The 18,132-nt window shown below is 37.5% G+C and overlaps 1 protein-coding gene across 1 annotated transcript in view; it reads right to left on the reverse strand.

The window, feature by feature from the left end:
- The window catches only part of TINAG (tubulointerstitial nephritis antigen), an 84,851-nt gene that overhangs the window by 58,729 nt on the left and 7,990 nt on the right, over positions 1 to 18,132 (reverse strand). Inside the window, exons 2-4 of the mRNA XM_075554060.1 lie at positions 12,697 to 12,760; positions 11,968 to 12,057; positions 4,777 to 4,891 (exon numbers count right to left, since the gene is read on the reverse strand). Coding sequence (XP_075410175.1) covers positions 4,777 to 4,891; positions 11,968 to 12,057; positions 12,697 to 12,760 — 269 coding nt within the window. The remainder of the gene's footprint in view (positions 1 to 4,776; positions 4,892 to 11,967; positions 12,058 to 12,696; positions 12,761 to 18,132) is intronic.

Genomic DNA, 18,132 nt, shown 5'->3' on the forward strand with positions numbered 1-18,132 from the left:
GACTTGAGCTAATGTGTTAAATGGTCTGGTGGGGCATATCTGACCCACTTGGCTTCCCCATTCCCAAGATGACAGGAGCCAGACAAGATGCCACCATCCATTCTTCTTTACCCTATCCTGACCAACTGTTCCTTCCACAGCACTCTACTTTTATGCAGAGTTCAATAATTCAGAGAAATAGCCACACAGAACTAAGATATAATACAACTATTGGGGGTGGGACTATTAGAAAAGTAAATCGTTTACCACAAGTCAGTAAGGACACAACCATTGGTCCCAGCAATGCCTCTCCTCAGTCAGCCCCCAAATCTCAACCTGGTGCTCAGCCTCTCTCAGCCTTGTAGGTAGTCCCTTGATCTCCGCCGTCCTGGACCAGGACGTCTGCTTATCGCTTTCTCTCATAGGCCCCTAATCTCAGCCTTGCTCCTCTTGCAAAGGGTGGAATTTCAGTTCAGACACTTTACTGAAGTAGACATTTGACCCTACTGTAATTAAGTCCATTAGCGTAGTCGAGAGCTCCCTGCAAAACGATATCCTAGCTGCAGGCGCAGAGTCCAGGTTACGGTGCATCACATAAGAAACTATGGTTAGAAGGGCCATATTAAAGAGCTAACATCTAAGTCTTTTTTAAAATGTATTGTGTGAAACCGAAGTCCTGGAAAATACAGGTCATTACATAAATCCTTATGTAAGTATTATTGTAAACAAAATGGGGGCTTCTTGGTCTTATGAGCTTAAGAAACAATGAGTAAAAAATTACTCATTACAAAAGTTCTCAATTTTCCATACACTAACAAACTAACTCTTCAGAAGGGATAGATAAGGTATCATTTTACAAATTTAATTGACTGATGGCACACTATTGTTCTTAGAGTCTCTTATAAGATTTGCATACAAGGAATATTGATAGTGACGAGGCTTTGAATCAGGTGAGACTATATAAAAATCTGTTTCATCTCATAAGGTGCTGAAAGAATCTACAAATGCAGCTCATGTAAAGTTCTAATGAGGAGCTATAATACTTCCTGAGGAACAGCTACCAATCAGTCTTTGTTTCAAGTCTACTCATAAAACAAACAAAACTTGCATTGACTGATAAAAAATGGGTTTATCATTCCAGTGTTCTTAACAATGTTACTATAGAAAAACGTGAATCATATGCAAGCACAGAGTCAAATTCTAAAACACGGGAATGTTTTAGACTGTGTTCCAAGCACGTTGCTTTGAGCAATCTCAAAATAACACCTTCAGGTAGAAGTTGGGCACCCAACAGCCTCACATTCCTTTCAAGAAGCTGCTGGTAGGTTTGAACCGCTTGAGGAAGCCACCCAACACTTAACCCATTTTGCCACCAGGGCTCCTTACGTCCTCAAATGGATGGCAGCAATTCCTATCCTCTCTGATCCAACTTATAATTTATCAAACATATTGGAAGTTGAATTAGTGACTTAGGTGATTACATCTCCTGATAGCAAAAGCACATCCCAGGTTTCATGAGAACCCGGTGGGCTTATAACTCCTCTAAGAGCAAACAAGCATCCTGCCCACTCTGAGATACTGAGAATCTCCAAACACCCAGAACCTGATGTCTTAATTGCAGAACGAAGAGGCTTTAGACCAGTATCCTGGGAGCCTCGTTCCAGCCTACGTGTTAGTTTGCAGACCTTGAGGTAAGCACCATCACAACTAGAAAACGTGCATGACTGGGAGACACTATCACAAACTTACTTCAATTGAGATAGTTAAAGTTTAGTGTGCCAACCTGAAGGATAAACACGTGGGTTAATTGTAGGGCGGAGAGATAAATGGCTCGGCGAGCCTCACCTTTTCTAGTTCTGGGGTCTCTTGCATTCTGATGGTTTCATCAGGGTGCAGCTACCTTAGCCAGCTCCCTGCTTTAGCTGGCAAGGCTGACTTCCTGCAAGACATCCCTGAGGAGAAGCCAGGTGGACCTGCCTTGATGCAGCTCTGGGTGCTAGAGCAGCTGTGTGGAGACCCCTGCCAGTGCTGAGATGCTTACACGTTCTCTGACGAGGCTTTCCTCCTGCAGTCAGCATCATTGCATCTGTTTTGTGAGATGGAGGAGGACTTTGTGGATTGGTGTCAGACATATGGGTGAATGTGGGACTTGTGGGCTTGGGTAGCACTGGGTTGGAATGTTTTTTTGATTTTCACTTAACCTTTACATAAAACTCCCCTTTATACATGAGTTTCTGTGGATTTTTTTCTCTAAAATACCCAGACTAACACATCCATCTAGTTGATTCTGACTCATAGAAAGTGTACATATGATATCTGAGACTGCCTCGTCTTTCTTCAGTTAAACAGCTAGTGGGTTTGAACTTGCAACTTTGAGGTTAGCACCTCAAATCTTGCACAACAGTACCACCAGAGCTCCTTAACTAGTGAGGTAGATATGCCTTTTTATGCAAAATACTGCTTATCAGATGATACTAGTATAAGCTACCATTACATCAACTCCAACTCATGGCACTCCCATGCGTCTCAGAGTCGACCTGGATGCCAGAGAATTTTCATAACTGCCGTCTTTCCAAAGCAGATGGCCAGACTTTTTTTTTCCAATGGTGTGCTACATGGATTCAAATCACCTATTTTGGGTGATCCAAAAAGCAAAACCCAGAGTAGAGAAGTTTCTCTCCATTAAATAGGGGGAAGGAATTGTTATACGATCTGCCAGTCCAGTCCCCATTTTACTCCAGGTTCAATATCCCTGATGGATCATAGCAAGTCCTTCCCCCGATTTAACAGAGAGATACTAATCTATTCTGGGACAGGATAACAACTAGACACGGAACTATTTACATGTTTTTACTTCTTTATTTTTATTCTTTTGGGGTTTGTGTGTATGTGTGTGTTAGGCAGGATAAACAAGTCCAAGGAGACAGTGACAAGGCCGATGGGGGGGCTGGGGTCGCTTGGGGGTGGCATGGGAGGGGATGAGGTGGGGAGGTGAGCAGTGAGCCAACGAAAGGGCCAGGGAAAAGCAAGGATACTAAAACAAATGGTGATGTAGCATTCCTGGTGTTTGATCAGCTGAAACATATCTGAGAGGAACTGTGGAAAGGTGAAAGGTGGGTAATATCCATAGTGGGACAGGAGGAGAGAAAGGTAGAAGAAAGTAAAAAATAAGTATATAAGTGTAAACATGGATCTGTGTGTGTGTGTGTGTATATGTAAATATACAAAGATATAAAAGATAAGTATGTAGGTGTGTGTGTGTGTGTGTGTGTGTGTGTGTAAAACTACAAGAAGGAAGCAGTTGGACTTTGGACCTCCACTAAAACCTTACCTGAGTACAACAACGGTTTGTTCTAGTAATTCCTCTCTGTATGATACCTTCCCAACTTGATCACTGAAGACAGAATGGGTGCACAAGCAAATGTGGTGAAGAAACAAAAGATATGCCGTCTTGGGTCTTAATGAACATCTAGCAGGGAAGCAATAAAGACCACATGGAATAAGCACACCAGCCTGTGTGATCATGAGTTGTTGATGAGAATAGGTTTCAGAAGTTCAAAAAAATAAACAAAAACAAAAAACAAGCAATTAAATGGAAGTGAAGGACTGTGGAAAAAGCTGAGGCCCCAAACCCACCTGTAAAATAATTGGACAGTTCCTCATAGAAAGGCCACACAGAAGGGATGCTAAATCCAGGATTCAGTATAGCTCTGATGAAACACACAACCAGCCTCTATTTCTTTAATATTGCCTCTCCTCACTATTATGGTTCTTGTCTTGCTTCAGTAACCTAGTCAGACATAAGTATGCTCGTGTGTTTAATTAAGATCATGTGATGCATGAAAGCCAAGATAGGTAACCTTTCAGAAACAGTAATGTGAGCAATGATTCCCTGAGTATAGGAGAAGGGGGTGGGTGGGTGGTGGGGAGAGCTTATAGCAATGATGATTGTATAAACCACTTGAGGGGAACAAATTACAGAATTGTAGGTGAATGGGTATATTGGATGGTGTAGACATGGATAATAATAATAATAATGTATAACATAGATAACATAATAATAAGGACTTCTGAGAAGGGTTGGGAGGGGGAAGGTAAAGGAGAGCCAATACCAAGGAGTTCAAGAAGAATGAAAATATTTTGTAACTGATGGTGGCAACAATTTTATCAGCATGCTTGATCTAATTGAACTACAAAATGTTACAACATCTGTAAGAGATATGAAAAATGGAGATCTAAAAGAAAAAAGAAAAACCCATTGTTGTTTTGACTCTAGCATCTAGAAACCCTGTAGAACAGAACTAGAATTGCCCTATTGGGTTAACAAGGCTGACATCTTTATAGAAGTAAAGCATCACCGTTTTCTCCCACAATACTGCTGGTAGTTCAAAGCCAATACATCCCTGCAGTTACTGATATTTATTTTAGTCTGATGTGATAATGATACAGAGTTTGAGGAATCCACAAAATTCTTATGTTGTATAAAACAACAACAACTCCATAAAGTATCTAATGACTTGCTTAAGTTTTGTGCCACTAACAACCAATAATTAGAAACATATTTCAGAAAAATTAATAGCAGTTTAAAAGAATATTCAATAATTATTTTAAAAAGGAAACTATAATTAATAGTAATAAACTTTCAAATCCATATGAAACTCTTGAGGAACAGAAGCTTGAGAAAGATTTACTTTTAGAACTGAATTATACCTGAAGGTTGAAAACTCACTAACTTAGTAACCTGAGAGCATATACAAATACATCTACACACACATACTGAAGTATAAAAATACCTACTGTCACTTCGTTCATGCTCAGAAGCATGGAGCTCGGTGGCAAGGTACCAAGGCGATATCTGAAACCTTCTTCTAAAGTCATTCCCCAGAATTGGCTGTAGTTCTGAGCTGTCCATCTACCTTACACATAGAAGAAAAAAAGTATGTATAGGTTATGCATATCATTTGAATACTCGAATGCTAATTTATAGCCTTTAAATTGTGAATGAAAAACGTTGGCAAATCTCCCAGAAAACCCAAACATTCTATCATCAAGTGAATTCTAACTCCCTGGGACACTGTAGGGCTGAAACAAAACTGCCCTAGAGGGTTTCCGATGTTGCAAATCCTCATGAAAACAGACTTCTTCCCATAGATCAGAAAAGGTGTTCAAATACCAATAATTTTTGGTTACCTCTGATTGCTTTAAACCACTGCACTACATGGGTTTCCAAACAAACAGAAAGGTTGTACGTTTCACAAAATAACTACTATTGCAGAGCATAGCTATTATCTAAGTGAGTCATTGGCTCGAACCACATGGAAGAAGTACTTCAGCCTGTGTGATCCAAGGATTGTAAATAATAAAACGCCAATCCAAAAGAGGAAATGGTATCAGAGTTTAAACTACGAATGCCTGGTTTGCAAAAGGCGATGGAAGATACTGGAAGCCTAACACCCACACCTAGATTTGCAAGGTCCACATATGAATGACGCTTCCGGTGAATCCTCATGGTCCCGGGATGTAACCAACTTGGCCATCATGCAGAGAGCATTTTAAAGATCATCATGGCAGATGTAGTGAGCTTAAAATATAACATTGTACCATTCAATCTCCGTCTGGACCTATTCTAAAGTTTTTCAGTTCTTAATAATTTCTGCTTTATTTTCTATTATTGTGCCATCATGATTGCTGTTTTGTGTATATGTGTTTTCTATCGTTTTCTGTATGTGTAATTCAGAATAGGTAGCCCCATAGAGGTAGTAGCTGGATGAAAAATTTCCTAGGGGCATGGCGGGGAGGTGGTGGGGCTGGGGGCTTGGATGTGGAGGGGTAGCCAACAACAGTGAGAACAAGAAGAAAATCTTTCGAAATGGATCATGGTGATGGATGCACCACTCTTTTTTTTAAAAAAAATCATTTTATTAGGGGCTCAGACGACTCTTATCACAATCCATACATACATCAATGGTGTAAAACACATCTGTACATTCATTGCCCTCGTCATTCTCAAAACTTTTGCTCTCCACTTAAGCCCCTGGCATCAGCTCCTCATAGTTTCCCCTTGAACTATTAAATTGTATGATCTGTGAATTATATGCCAATAAAACTACTAAAATTATTAACCCATACACATTTAAGAATTTACTCTTAATTATCAAGTATAGTAGACACTTTTCCTGAATTAGTGCTCACAAGGGACCTTTAAGAGCCATAAAATAACACCTCAGTTAAAGAAAACCAGGACTCTCATAACTAGACCAATAAACAACATCATAATAAATGACAAAAAGCATGAACCTGTCAAGGATTTCAGTTGCTATGATTTGGTATCTACAAATGACAACAACAAAGAGTCTAATATCCATGTGGATTAAATGTAAGATTATGAAATCTGTACAAAGTATAATGGGATTAAGTGATAATAAGGGCAATATATGTTGTTTGTTTAAAATGGCTTCAAATACACTTTAGAAAGATTAGAAAAGCAGAAAAAGAGAATAATCTATTTCATTTATGATTAATATTTCAAACAAAGTTAATCACTTTTTTATTAAAAAGTATCTATGAAAATTATAAAAATATATATATTTAAAAACAATTACTAATCATATAGATACTAAAATGTTATTATATCAGCTAATAATTCTAACATTTGTTAATAATAACAATAATATAAAATAAATCGATGCGGATTGAAGTATCAAAAGTATAGTATTTTTAGAAATAGTTTGTGTTCTTATTAAAATTTTATTAATACATGTAGTATTAAATTTTTGAGAAAATTAAATGTTTTTAAAGGTAATATGATATGAAAGGTGAGAAAGGTAAGAATAATTCAAACTTTGCCTGTTCAAATTATCTAAAACCTTAAGGTGATGTAATTTGTGAAATCTAAGCATTATCCTGTTGTGTCAATCCCCTAAATTACTGGTTCTGTGGCAGGTTTTTATGAATGGTGGAAAATGTTTATATAGACAAGTGAATGCTTTCCCTTTTAAAGATTTGTTCCTCCATAACATCTTCAGCAAATTTCAGCTACAATTCGATGGAGCCATCTCCATCACCCAAGGGATTCTATAAGGAAATCAAACATCTGAACATAATAAAAATTGTAGTATTATTTAAGAAAGTAATAGAGTCAGCCTTAAGCAAAATGATGAATAAAGTATGTTTTTGGTAGCCTCCAGGAATAGTTTTCAAATTGTAGGTCATGACACATTTGTAAGCCATTGCATTATCTACACTTACATTTTAATAAGTATGCATCTACATATTTATTAAAAATATATATAATCAAATGTGGCGAAGAAAGCTAATGGTGCCGGGCTATCAAAAGATATAGCATCTAGGGTCTTAACAGCTTGAAGGTAAACAAGCGGTCATCTAGCTCAGAAGCAACAAAGCCCACATGGAAGAAGCACACCAGCCTGTGCAATCACAAGGTGTCGAAGGGATCAGGTAACAAGAATCATCCAAACAAAAATCATATCATTGTGAATGAGACAGGTAGTGCAGAGCGGAGACCCAAACCTATTTGTAGGCCATTGGACATTCCCTTACAGAAGGACCCTGGGGAGGAGACGAGCCAGTCAGGGTGTGATGTAGCAACAATGAAACATACAACTTTCCTCTAGTTCCTAAATGCTTCCTCCCCACCCCCCACTATCATGATCCCAATTCTACCTTACAAATAGGCTAGACCAGAGGATGGACACTGGTACAGATAGGAACTGGAAACACAGAGAATCCAGGGCAGATGATCCCTTCAGGACCAGTGGGGAGAATGGCGATACTGGGAGGGTGCAGGGAGGGTGGGTTGGAAAGGAGGAATCGATGAAAAGGATCTACATATAGTGATGGGTGAAAGGAAAAGTGGGTGAAGGGAGATGTTGGACAGTGCAAGATATGACAAAATAATAATTATAAATTATCAAGGGTTCGTGAGGGAGGAGGGGAGCAGAAAGGGAGGGGAAAGAAACGAGGAGCTGATGCCAGGGGCTTAGGTGGAGAGCAAATGTTTTGAGAATGATTACGGCAATGAATGTACAAATATGCTTTACACAACTGATATATGTATGGATTGTGATGAGTTTTATGAGCCATAATAAAACGATTAATAAAAAGAAAAACACGAGAAAACAATAGAAGAAAATGCATGTTGGTACAACCAGCTGTGTAAATATGGTGTTCTACATATGCAATCGGGTTGCAGTTAGTCGGTTCTAAGTCAATATATGTGCTGGAGACCAACTGGGTTCGACAGGATTTGGGGGATAAGTTTTCAGAAGTAGGTGTCTACATCTGTTTCCACGGTGCCTCTGAGTAAACTCAAACTTTCCGCATTTTATTCAGAAGCCAAGTCTGTTAAATATTTGCACTAACCAGGGACTCTATATCGCGAATGAGTGTACGTGGAATGTGTGGATGTGTTTAATTGGTGCGGGGAGAGGGGCTGGAAGCACAGTCGTTAAGTATTAATCTGCTAAATGAAAAGCAAGTGACTCAAGCCCACAGGGCATCCTGTAGGAGGGAGGTGGGGCAGTCTGAGATGTTCACTGTATTTCTCTGGGAAGGAACTGGGGATGCACTAGGTCTCTGCAGCCACTCCCTGCCCAAACCAATGCTCAACACTAGGTGTGCTTTTCACCTTTGCCCATGAAGCGAAAATTCTCTTCAGGTTTCTTCTAGTGAGCAAAACCAAATATGAATGCAAGTTTTTCACAATAGCAAAGTGAATCTTCAAAAACTACAAAACGCTTGTATCTATTATATGTAAAATGTACATATGCATAATTTAGATCACTAACTAAAGTGTGTCTTTTACTAGAAGTCAGTTCAGAAAAGCGTGTAGGACACTACCACCTCCTTGACTTACACCGCTCCCCTGCCTTTTCATCCAACTTAGCATTTATTGAACATTCTTAATTGTTCTGTCATGTTCTCTAGTAAACACTAGGAATATAGGAATGAGTAGCATCTCTTTTCCTTCACAGATGTCACGCCCTCACAAGGACTGCAGAAAAGAAAATGGCTTCGATGTATGGCATTTACTAGCCATTTGTCAAAATATGATCAGAGTCTAAAACTACAAACATATCTCTGTGTAGAAGAGTTGGTATATTTTTTACAGAAAAATGACTTCAGTACTTATGCTGGAAGGAGAGTGATGAATTTGGTGGCCAGAGAGAAAAGAAGACAGGATTTATTCAGAAGAAAGCCAACTTGATCCATGTGCACAAGCTCAAAAATGGGTGCACACCCAGGGCATAGCTGATATGCTACCTTTTTGTGTTATGAGAAAGAATCGGAAGACAAGATCTGTGAGGCGTGTAAAAGACGAAGCAGTAAAAACCACATGGGAGGAGGATTGCCATTTATTTGAAGAAGCATACATCATACTCATTAGGCAAGTGAATGTTATTAAAGATCGTTAAGAGGATGAGTAGGAGAACCACAGTTGTCGTAGAAGAATAACCAATAAGAATGAAAGATTGATTAGACTTTGGTCAAACTAGAAACAGAGGAACCAGTCAGGCCACTTCCAAGCAATGTTTGATAGAAAAAATTCACTAGAGTGTAGCATGAAAACGAAGGAGATGAATACCTAAGAGAAACATTGAAGGTGGAAATTACCGAGGGCTGGGAAGTGCAAATGGAAGAGGAGGAAAGTCCAATGTATTTCCAATTTGCTGGCTGGATTGACTAGGTGCATGGTGATGCTGGTAACCGAGAATACGAATGGAAAGTCAATTTACTTTGCTTGCAGTGTACTGATTATGAGAAAGATGAGAAAAATCAAGGCCAAATTTTTCAGTAAACTGGAGCCTTTGAGTTCCTAAGGAATGACTACAAACTATTTTCAGCTCTTCACATAAAGAAGAGGAACTTATTTTCCCAATCTTTGAATCTGAGCTGGCCTACTGACTTTATTTGAACACAAAAATGCAGTGAAATCGATATTATGCAGCTTCGAGGTAAGGTGTCAAGAGGAACTGTAGCTTCTACTGTGTCATATTAGAACATTGCTATGACATGAAGTCATATTTGCCTTCTGGAGACACATGGCCCAACCAGCAATTAACACCAGCCACCAGGCATGGGGAGGCAGATATCTTAGATAAATCAGTTCCAGCGGAGACGCCAGACATGGTTAAACACAGAATGACCATAGAAGAGACTCACAGAAAGAAGAGAGCCTGCTTTGTGAGTCAGTCGAACTCTGTGGTGTTAGGATACTGGAGTCATTGGTGACTCAGCAACATAGAATTGAAATAGTTATGCATTCCCTTTGTACCACTAGCTTGCTGATTATTACTTGAAAAATGAGTTCAGTATTCCCATACTGCCCTGTAATTGAAAAATCATTTATAGAGTTAATATATTTTGACTCAAATAGGTTGTAAATCCCTTTAAGATGGCAACAATGTATTGGCATTCTCAGCAGTGTCACAAGTCTAGCATGTTTTCTTGATACAGGTTACATTAAAAATAATACAAAGAATCAATACGAACTGAATTTGATTATGAAAATGAATAAAGATTTGGATCTAAAATGCTACCAAGATATGGAAAATACACATTTTAAAGCTAAGTTGACATATTTGTGTATACAATTAAGAAAATCACTTAATATATATGGAGTAACATATTGAATATTTTCACATACAAAAAACTATTTGAGATTCAGGGACAATAGCTTTTAAATTCAAGGAATTCATCACTTTTTCCTCAGTAAGTAATTGTAGAGTTTCTCCTTTTCTTCATAGCTTGTCTCATTTATCTATTTTTCTTTATTCTACTGTGCATCTAGCTCTGCTCCGATTCTCTTTCATTTACTACTGTTTCAAAGTCATCTATCAGAGATAACTTAAATCTGACAGTATTTATTACTAAAGGAGAAACATAAAAAGTCCTAGAATATTCTAGAAAAGAAAATTATTCTTTCCAAGGGAGTTCTCAACAATGTCTTTTACCTGTAGTTTCCACTGTTTTTTCTCAGTTGAAACTGTTTTGCTGAGCATTCTGTGACAGGAGCATAGTAAGCTTCTCATTTCTGAGAAACATATGCTTCTTAGGCAATGTACTTGAATCTTTTAAAGAATTTGATTCTTAAGCACAGAAAAGTATCACTGTTTCTTTTCCCCCTAGGAATGCATACAGTCTTATCGTGTTATCAGAACCTAAAATACTGGTGAAAGCACACACAAACCCTTTCTCTTAACAATCTCAGTATTCAGAAGATTGGACGTTCTATATTCCGTGGCTTCTGTTAATGGCTGTTAGTCGTGTAAAGAAAATCAGTGTTGTCACCAATATCTTACTTCCCCCTATATCCAGGGAAGAACCACCCAACTTACTGATCTTTAAGACAGCATCAAGTATTACCAATAGTGTTAAGTGTCAATCATTTCTATCTTTCATTTACTAACAGAGTGACTCAACCTATCTTTTGACTTAATTCCAAGTGGAATCCATTATATGACAATCATTTCAGTAAAATTGTCTATAAGGACTAGTTATTTGGGAATTCATCAAGATAAAATATTGTCATTGTCATATTAGGGGAAGATTCTACCCAAGGAAGATTGACCATGTTGGATGATTGGATGATGGGAGCAGAAGGCAGGGAGCACAATAACAAAGTGGAATAAATATATTCAGGACATTTACTGGATTTTCATGAATACATTTCCAAAGTAAAACTCCCTCCACTTTCCTCACTCACACCATGACATTGCTCTGTCTTAGACAATTATTCTTTCCTAATTATTTTTTATGTTGTATAAAATTTTCATATAAGTTATCTCTTACGTATTCTGCTTTCACCAACCTGCCGATCTCTCACCTCTCCCTCTTTTTCTCCCCTGTTCCATTACTTTTCAATTATTGACTATTTTTAGAGGAAAATGGTAAGAGATTCATCATTTGAAACCAGAGGAATAAGTGGGAGGGCCAGAAAGTCTCTAGCCTAAAAAAAGATTTTCTCACCCATAGTCTCCTTTATTGACATATTCAATTAATTCTGGATGAATCAGGCATGCATGCTGGGAACATTTCCATTGCTGTCCGGAGCATGTGCTGTAATGATAGAAAAAGTAATAAATTTGACTGGCCTTTATGCAATACATTTCAAAATTAGTAATAATAGTAACACATTGTTAAGACATAAAGTATAATTTTTAGATTAATGTCAACTATATGGCTGTTTGGTTCATATCAGAATAAACCTTAATACACGCATTAGGTACCACCCAATATGCTCTTATCTTCTATTCCAAGCACTTTATAAATGAAATGACCAAGCATTCCTTGAATTTTGAAAACAGAATTTAGAAGATAAATTACTGCATTTGTATTTGGAACATTTCTGAAAGTTTATTCTTATAAAGAATTTATTCTATGTACTTTATTGCTTCCAAGAAAATATGGTTTGTTGTGGATGTACTGGGATATTTATCACTAACAGGTATACTTAAGATAGGTCTGCTGAATTATAAATGTCTGTTCTCAGAAATATTAAAATAACATGCTAAAAGAAAATTTCATGATTCAATTTAAACTTTTATTAAAATTAAATTCACATCGAAAAGCTTTACGATATCTTATTGCTTTATTTCTCTCTATTTATTTAAACATATAATGATTTTAAAAATAGTTCTATTATTTGAAGTAAACCAGCAGAGTGGATGTAAGCTCTCTGCTACTTAAATTCCTTACCAGGAATTGCAGTTTTCCTTAATTGTTGCTCCTTCTTCATAATGCTGGCCATCTCTGAGACAACCTGCCAATATAACATGAAAACCAATAGAAATGTAAAAACATTGGTCATAAAGTTCATTAATACAAGAAGTAATAAAAATGTGTGCTTAATTGTTCAAATATTGAAAAATATTTGGGGGCAATCTCATAATAATTCACATTCGGTGTTTGTTGAGGTTTATAGAACTAATTCTTCTGAGATTGTTCCATGGATTTTTCTCTGTATAAATTTATCATGATTCAACTGAGAGGATTTAGAAAGAATGAACACTAGATTACCAAGGAATTAATGCCAAATTAGTCTTTCAGGATAATGAATGTACCTTAAAATACATGTAATACAACTGGGTTTGAATCAATTTGTGACACTGCTCATTAAAAAAGTTAATCAAGTAAAAAATCCAAAGTGAGTATAATTAACTGAATATCACCAAGTAGATGATCTAAATATGATATAAAGACATTCTTTGGAATTCACCTTAAAATTATGAATTCTACTGTTTTCTTCAAGTTTGGGATCAGGAGGAGATTCCAAGAAAACAATAAAATCATAGGCATCTTTATTTAAAACCCCCAAGCTTCTTCAGTCGTACATAAAGTTGTGGTTAACTAATTAAGAAATCAGAGAAATTGCTCCAAATAAACCAATGGTGAGTTATTATTACCTGAAAGCCACCAGTAAGATATTGTGAAAATAGTACCATAGTTATAAACTAATTTCCTTTAGAAAATTTAATTTGCCCAAATTTAAATTTCACATTGAAGTAGCCAGAGACCCTACCTTAGTAGAGTCTGGTAAAATCTTTTTGACAGAACCATCTACTTGACAGATCACACCAAATCTCTAGACAACTGTCAGCTGCTATTTCCTTGACCACAGGGTTTCCAAGACCGTAATTCTTCAGGGAAGCAAATTGCTATTGGGTTTGAACTACTGATCATTTGGTTTAATTGCTAAATATCATATAACAACTTTCCGCTAAGGTCTTATGCTGTTCATTGATTGATCCATTAATACTTACTTTTAAAATGCTCTCATTCTCTTTACTGTCTCCTAAACTCAGAGGTCTTTTAAATTCATCAAACTATACATATATATTATCTTAAGGATTAAAAAATAAAGAAATCCTTCTTGTTTAAACTAGAAGTTTGAAGTCTCCATAAATAGCTCCTATCTTTGTTTTGTTTTGGCTGTGGCTGAAGAAAATTTCCAGTATTTGGAGAATTTCAAATATCAGTGATAGATGATAGTTGGAATTAGAGTTGAATGGATTTTCTAAATAGTGTCTTTTGGCAAGGAAGATCTAAAAGATGGAATTCACCATACAGCTTGTGAACCAAACCAAACTCGTTGCCAACTGAGACAAGACTGACTAACAGTGACCCTATAGAACATGGTAAAACTGCCCCTGTAAGGTTCCCAGGTTGTAACTCGTTACAATAGTAGAAAGTCTTATATTTCTCCCAAGGTATTGGCGGATGGTTTTGAACCACTGACCTTGTGGTAAGCCGCCCAACACATAACCACTACATCACCAGGGATTCTACCATCCTGTGAACAAAACTAGCTAATTTGATTCCACATCATTCTCTCCTTCTTAGTTCTCATTAGTTTAAAAAAAAAGGCTGCATTTTTATGAGGGCTATTTACTCTTTCACAGCCTTTTCAACCAGATTATACAAAACATAAATAAATCACAGTTCAAATTCTGCCAGGCGTCCCAAGAGTACCAACAAAAGATGCAGCCAAGAGGTGCATAACCTTCAGTAAATAACTTCAGCCTTAGGAGGTCTCAAGTCTGTTGATAAGGTCTCGCTGTGTTCACCTTGGCTGAAACGTTTCCTGGAAGGTCTGGGGCTGATAACACCTTCAGAGTGGACTCTCAAGAAGGAGAAATCCTCCCACCCAGTGGCTGAAGATGGAAGCCTTTAGAGATCAATCCTAGGGCATCAGATTTGGGCTTTTTGCCTCGAAAAGATACTTATAAGCTGTGGGCCATAAGAGTTGGGCTGAGAAGAGTTAGTTAATCCACATAAATACAACATTCTTCATTTCACCAATAGCTGATTCATGAGTATAATTTTACCAAGGAAAGCCCATTTTTGACATTCATCGTACTAATACTCAAAGGCTCTAGTGTTGATCAAAACGTGGAGAATAAAAATCCTTGTAACAGCTGTCCTGCAGACTGGCCTTTTGGAGTAAATGTTCCTGACTCCCCCTGGGGTGTAGATTCCTGATTAAAGCCTGCCCTAAAGTGCCTTAGACGTATCAGACTGCATGGATATTTCTAACTCAGTGCCTATCACAAAGCACTTTAAAATCAATTACAGACATCGTATCATCTTTTTTTCAGATCAAAATGACCAAAGTATTCGCTCTTCACCTTATGATTTGTCTACTTTTGTTTTAGAGGCTCTTACATAACAAAAAATTTTAAATCTCCTTGAACTGTAACTGTCATGACCCATCCATTTACCAAGATTCTCTAAGCAATCAATCGGACTAACTCACTCCCAGGTGTTTCACACGTACGCATTTTCCTGAGAAGATAAAGTCACCAATTTGCGATTCTCTCACTACCCAGCCATCATAATTTTCAATTTACTGCCTAATTCCTTCTCTTGGGAGATTAACAACCTCCTTTTATTTCAAACTGCGCTTCTTTCTCGCTCACACTCTCACCCCTGCGGTATTGTTTTCTCCTCCTCTCTCAGATAGATGGATGTATTTTGGAGGTAGAGTCTCTTAAAAGATGCATCTGTGTTCTTCTCTTGCTTCCCAGGACTGCCCCACTCCGGAATCCACCACTTCTTTACAGGCCACACAGTCGCAGGTTCCTCTTCTGGATATCTGTCTGTCTGTCGACGTATTTTGAGCTCACTCCTGAACCCTTGTTTCTTACCCCTATCCATTTTATACATCAGCTTCTTATTTAGGCTCCAGGCATTTCAGAAATCGTGAATGTTGATTTCTTCAAAATTCATACTCCAGCCCTTATTAACTCTGAATTTTCACAAACTATGGTTTATTGGACATCTCTTCTAGAATGACTAATTTTGATTTCATCTAAATCTAAAATATGCAACATAAAACTTTTTATATCTTGCCCTCCTATACTGCCAGGCCCGATTCTTAGGTTGCACGTCAGATACAGGATAACTTTTCCCCTGAGCATCAAGGGGACTACTGTAACTTTTATCTGTGTAACTGGTTCAACAAATAAGAATTATGAGTGGTTACTAAACAGAGAGCATTGGAGAGATGAGTATAGAAGAGCAAAGGCATAAATCTGACTCGAACAGTTAAAACATTGTCAGTAGATTCCCCCCACCCCACCCCATGAGGCATGCTGGACGTGATCTGGTTTCCAAAATTCTCTGTATTTTCTGTTTGCATCGTATTGTTTGGTTTTGTGTGTTCATATTAGGGTGTACCTTAGAGGTATCATTTCATCAGAGGTCACGTTCTTGAAGTTGTGTTGTATGTGGTTCCATTTTTCAGTATATGAAACCCATGGTTTATGAACCTGTAGAGACTCAAGAACAAGGGTTTGGGGGGAGGGGTAGAGCAGGGGAGGGGTTACGAAGGGGAGACGATGTCAAGGAGTTCATGAAGAAAAACAATGTTTGGAAACTGATTGGGGCAGCAATGGGACAGTTGTGCTTTATGTGATTGGGCTGTAGAATACGATACATCTATTAGAATAAGTAAATTTTGTCTTCGCCCTCTAAAGTGCATCTGTTAGTCTCTATATTTTAGGTGTAAAGATTGAAGAAAGAAACCAGTCTCAGGACTGATGAATCTGCAGGGACAGCAAGTAGAATAGGAGTTCCGGGAGGGGCGGGGGCGGGGGTTTGGGGGTGGAGAAAGGTACAGTGGTGGTGGGGAAAAAGGATGATGTCATGGAGTCTGTGTAGAAGAAGGATGGTTGGGAACAGTGTGGTAGCAATTGTACAGGTCTACTTGACATGATTGAACTATGGAATGTGTTATATGTATTAAATCCACCTAATTAAAAAAAAAGTAAAAAGAAACTAAAGTCTTGGAGGAGAAACCAGTCTACGAAGCTACAATGTCCATTACCCTGAGACCAGCTCTAACAGATGCCTCTGGGTGGAATAGGAGGTGGGGAGGGGAAAGTATTCAAAATCTTATAACATCCAGATTTCATTAATCAATTGAGACTAGAGGACACCTTCAGATGACTGCCTTGAGATACTTTTAAAACCATGAACCCAAAATAATCCCTGAAGTCACCTTTTGGTGAAATACCAGCCAGTCGTATGAAATAAAAACCCACTATTGGTGAGTGCAGATCTCAGTAATAAAATCTGAGTCCCAAATGCCAACAATTACTCAAAAGAACAGAAGAGACAACTAAGGGGCAAGGAAAGTAGAGTGCTATAAAGGAATCAGCCAGGATGGAATTAAAGAGAATGTTGACACATTCATAGGAAAAACATAGCAAATAGCACACAGTACAATTTGTATATCTAAAATGGGAACTCAATTTGCTGTGTAAACAATCACAAAGTACATAATAAAAATTCTTTTTTTAAAATTCAGCTTTCTTTGTCCTCCAGCCTTTAAAAAATTCTGACTGAATGAAATTTTGGATTACTGCAACATTTTCTGTTGCTTCTAGGTAATGAAAAGTCAAGAATCCCTTTAACTTCTGTACCACTTAGTGTCATTCAATTACTAAATATGTTCAAATTTTGCATAATAATTAAAACCCTGCACTTGATTTAATGTTGAATCTTTCTTATCTCCTGTGTTTGCAGCAGCAAAAGGCTTGCAGATCGAGAAAGAAGTAGTTTTCATCTCTTTTCTCATGATTGTGGAGTGGCAAAAATCTATGGACAAGAGGTGAATAGGTTTAAATACATAAAGGTTTCATTTTATTACGCAGAATGCTGAACTGAGCAAACATTGTATATGCTGTGGAGGAAAGTTGTTCTCTACATAAAAAACAGGAGTGTTAGCAATATATCATTGTCTTTTCACTTCAGTTCATTTTGAACATTTTTTCAATATAGCATAGCACTCTTCGTTCCAGCCAGTTAGTTTCATACAAGAAAAAGAAAAAATTACTTTAGTGATAGCAATTATAATCTCAAAATTTTGCTATAGAATAAAATGATTAATTGCTTCTTTCCATAATGAATAGTAGAAAACTTATACCTGGATCATAAGTTCCACCCACAATGTGACCCTAAAGTAAAGTCTTAGCCAAGCGTCAGCTTTCCAGCAAAAAAAAAAAAAAAAAGAACATTGAAGAAGTACCATTATTTTTTGACTAAGACCTAGATCTCAAGAAATATCCAGATCCATATATAACATCAATATACTGCACCTTATCTTCTGATCTGAGTCAAAATAACACATTG

The sequence above is a fragment of the Tenrec ecaudatus genome, chromosome 7, assembly GCF_050624435.1.
Source record: "Tenrec ecaudatus isolate mTenEca1 chromosome 7, mTenEca1.hap1, whole genome shotgun sequence".
Classification (NCBI taxonomy): Eukaryota; Metazoa; Chordata; class Mammalia; order Afrosoricida; family Tenrecidae; genus Tenrec; species Tenrec ecaudatus.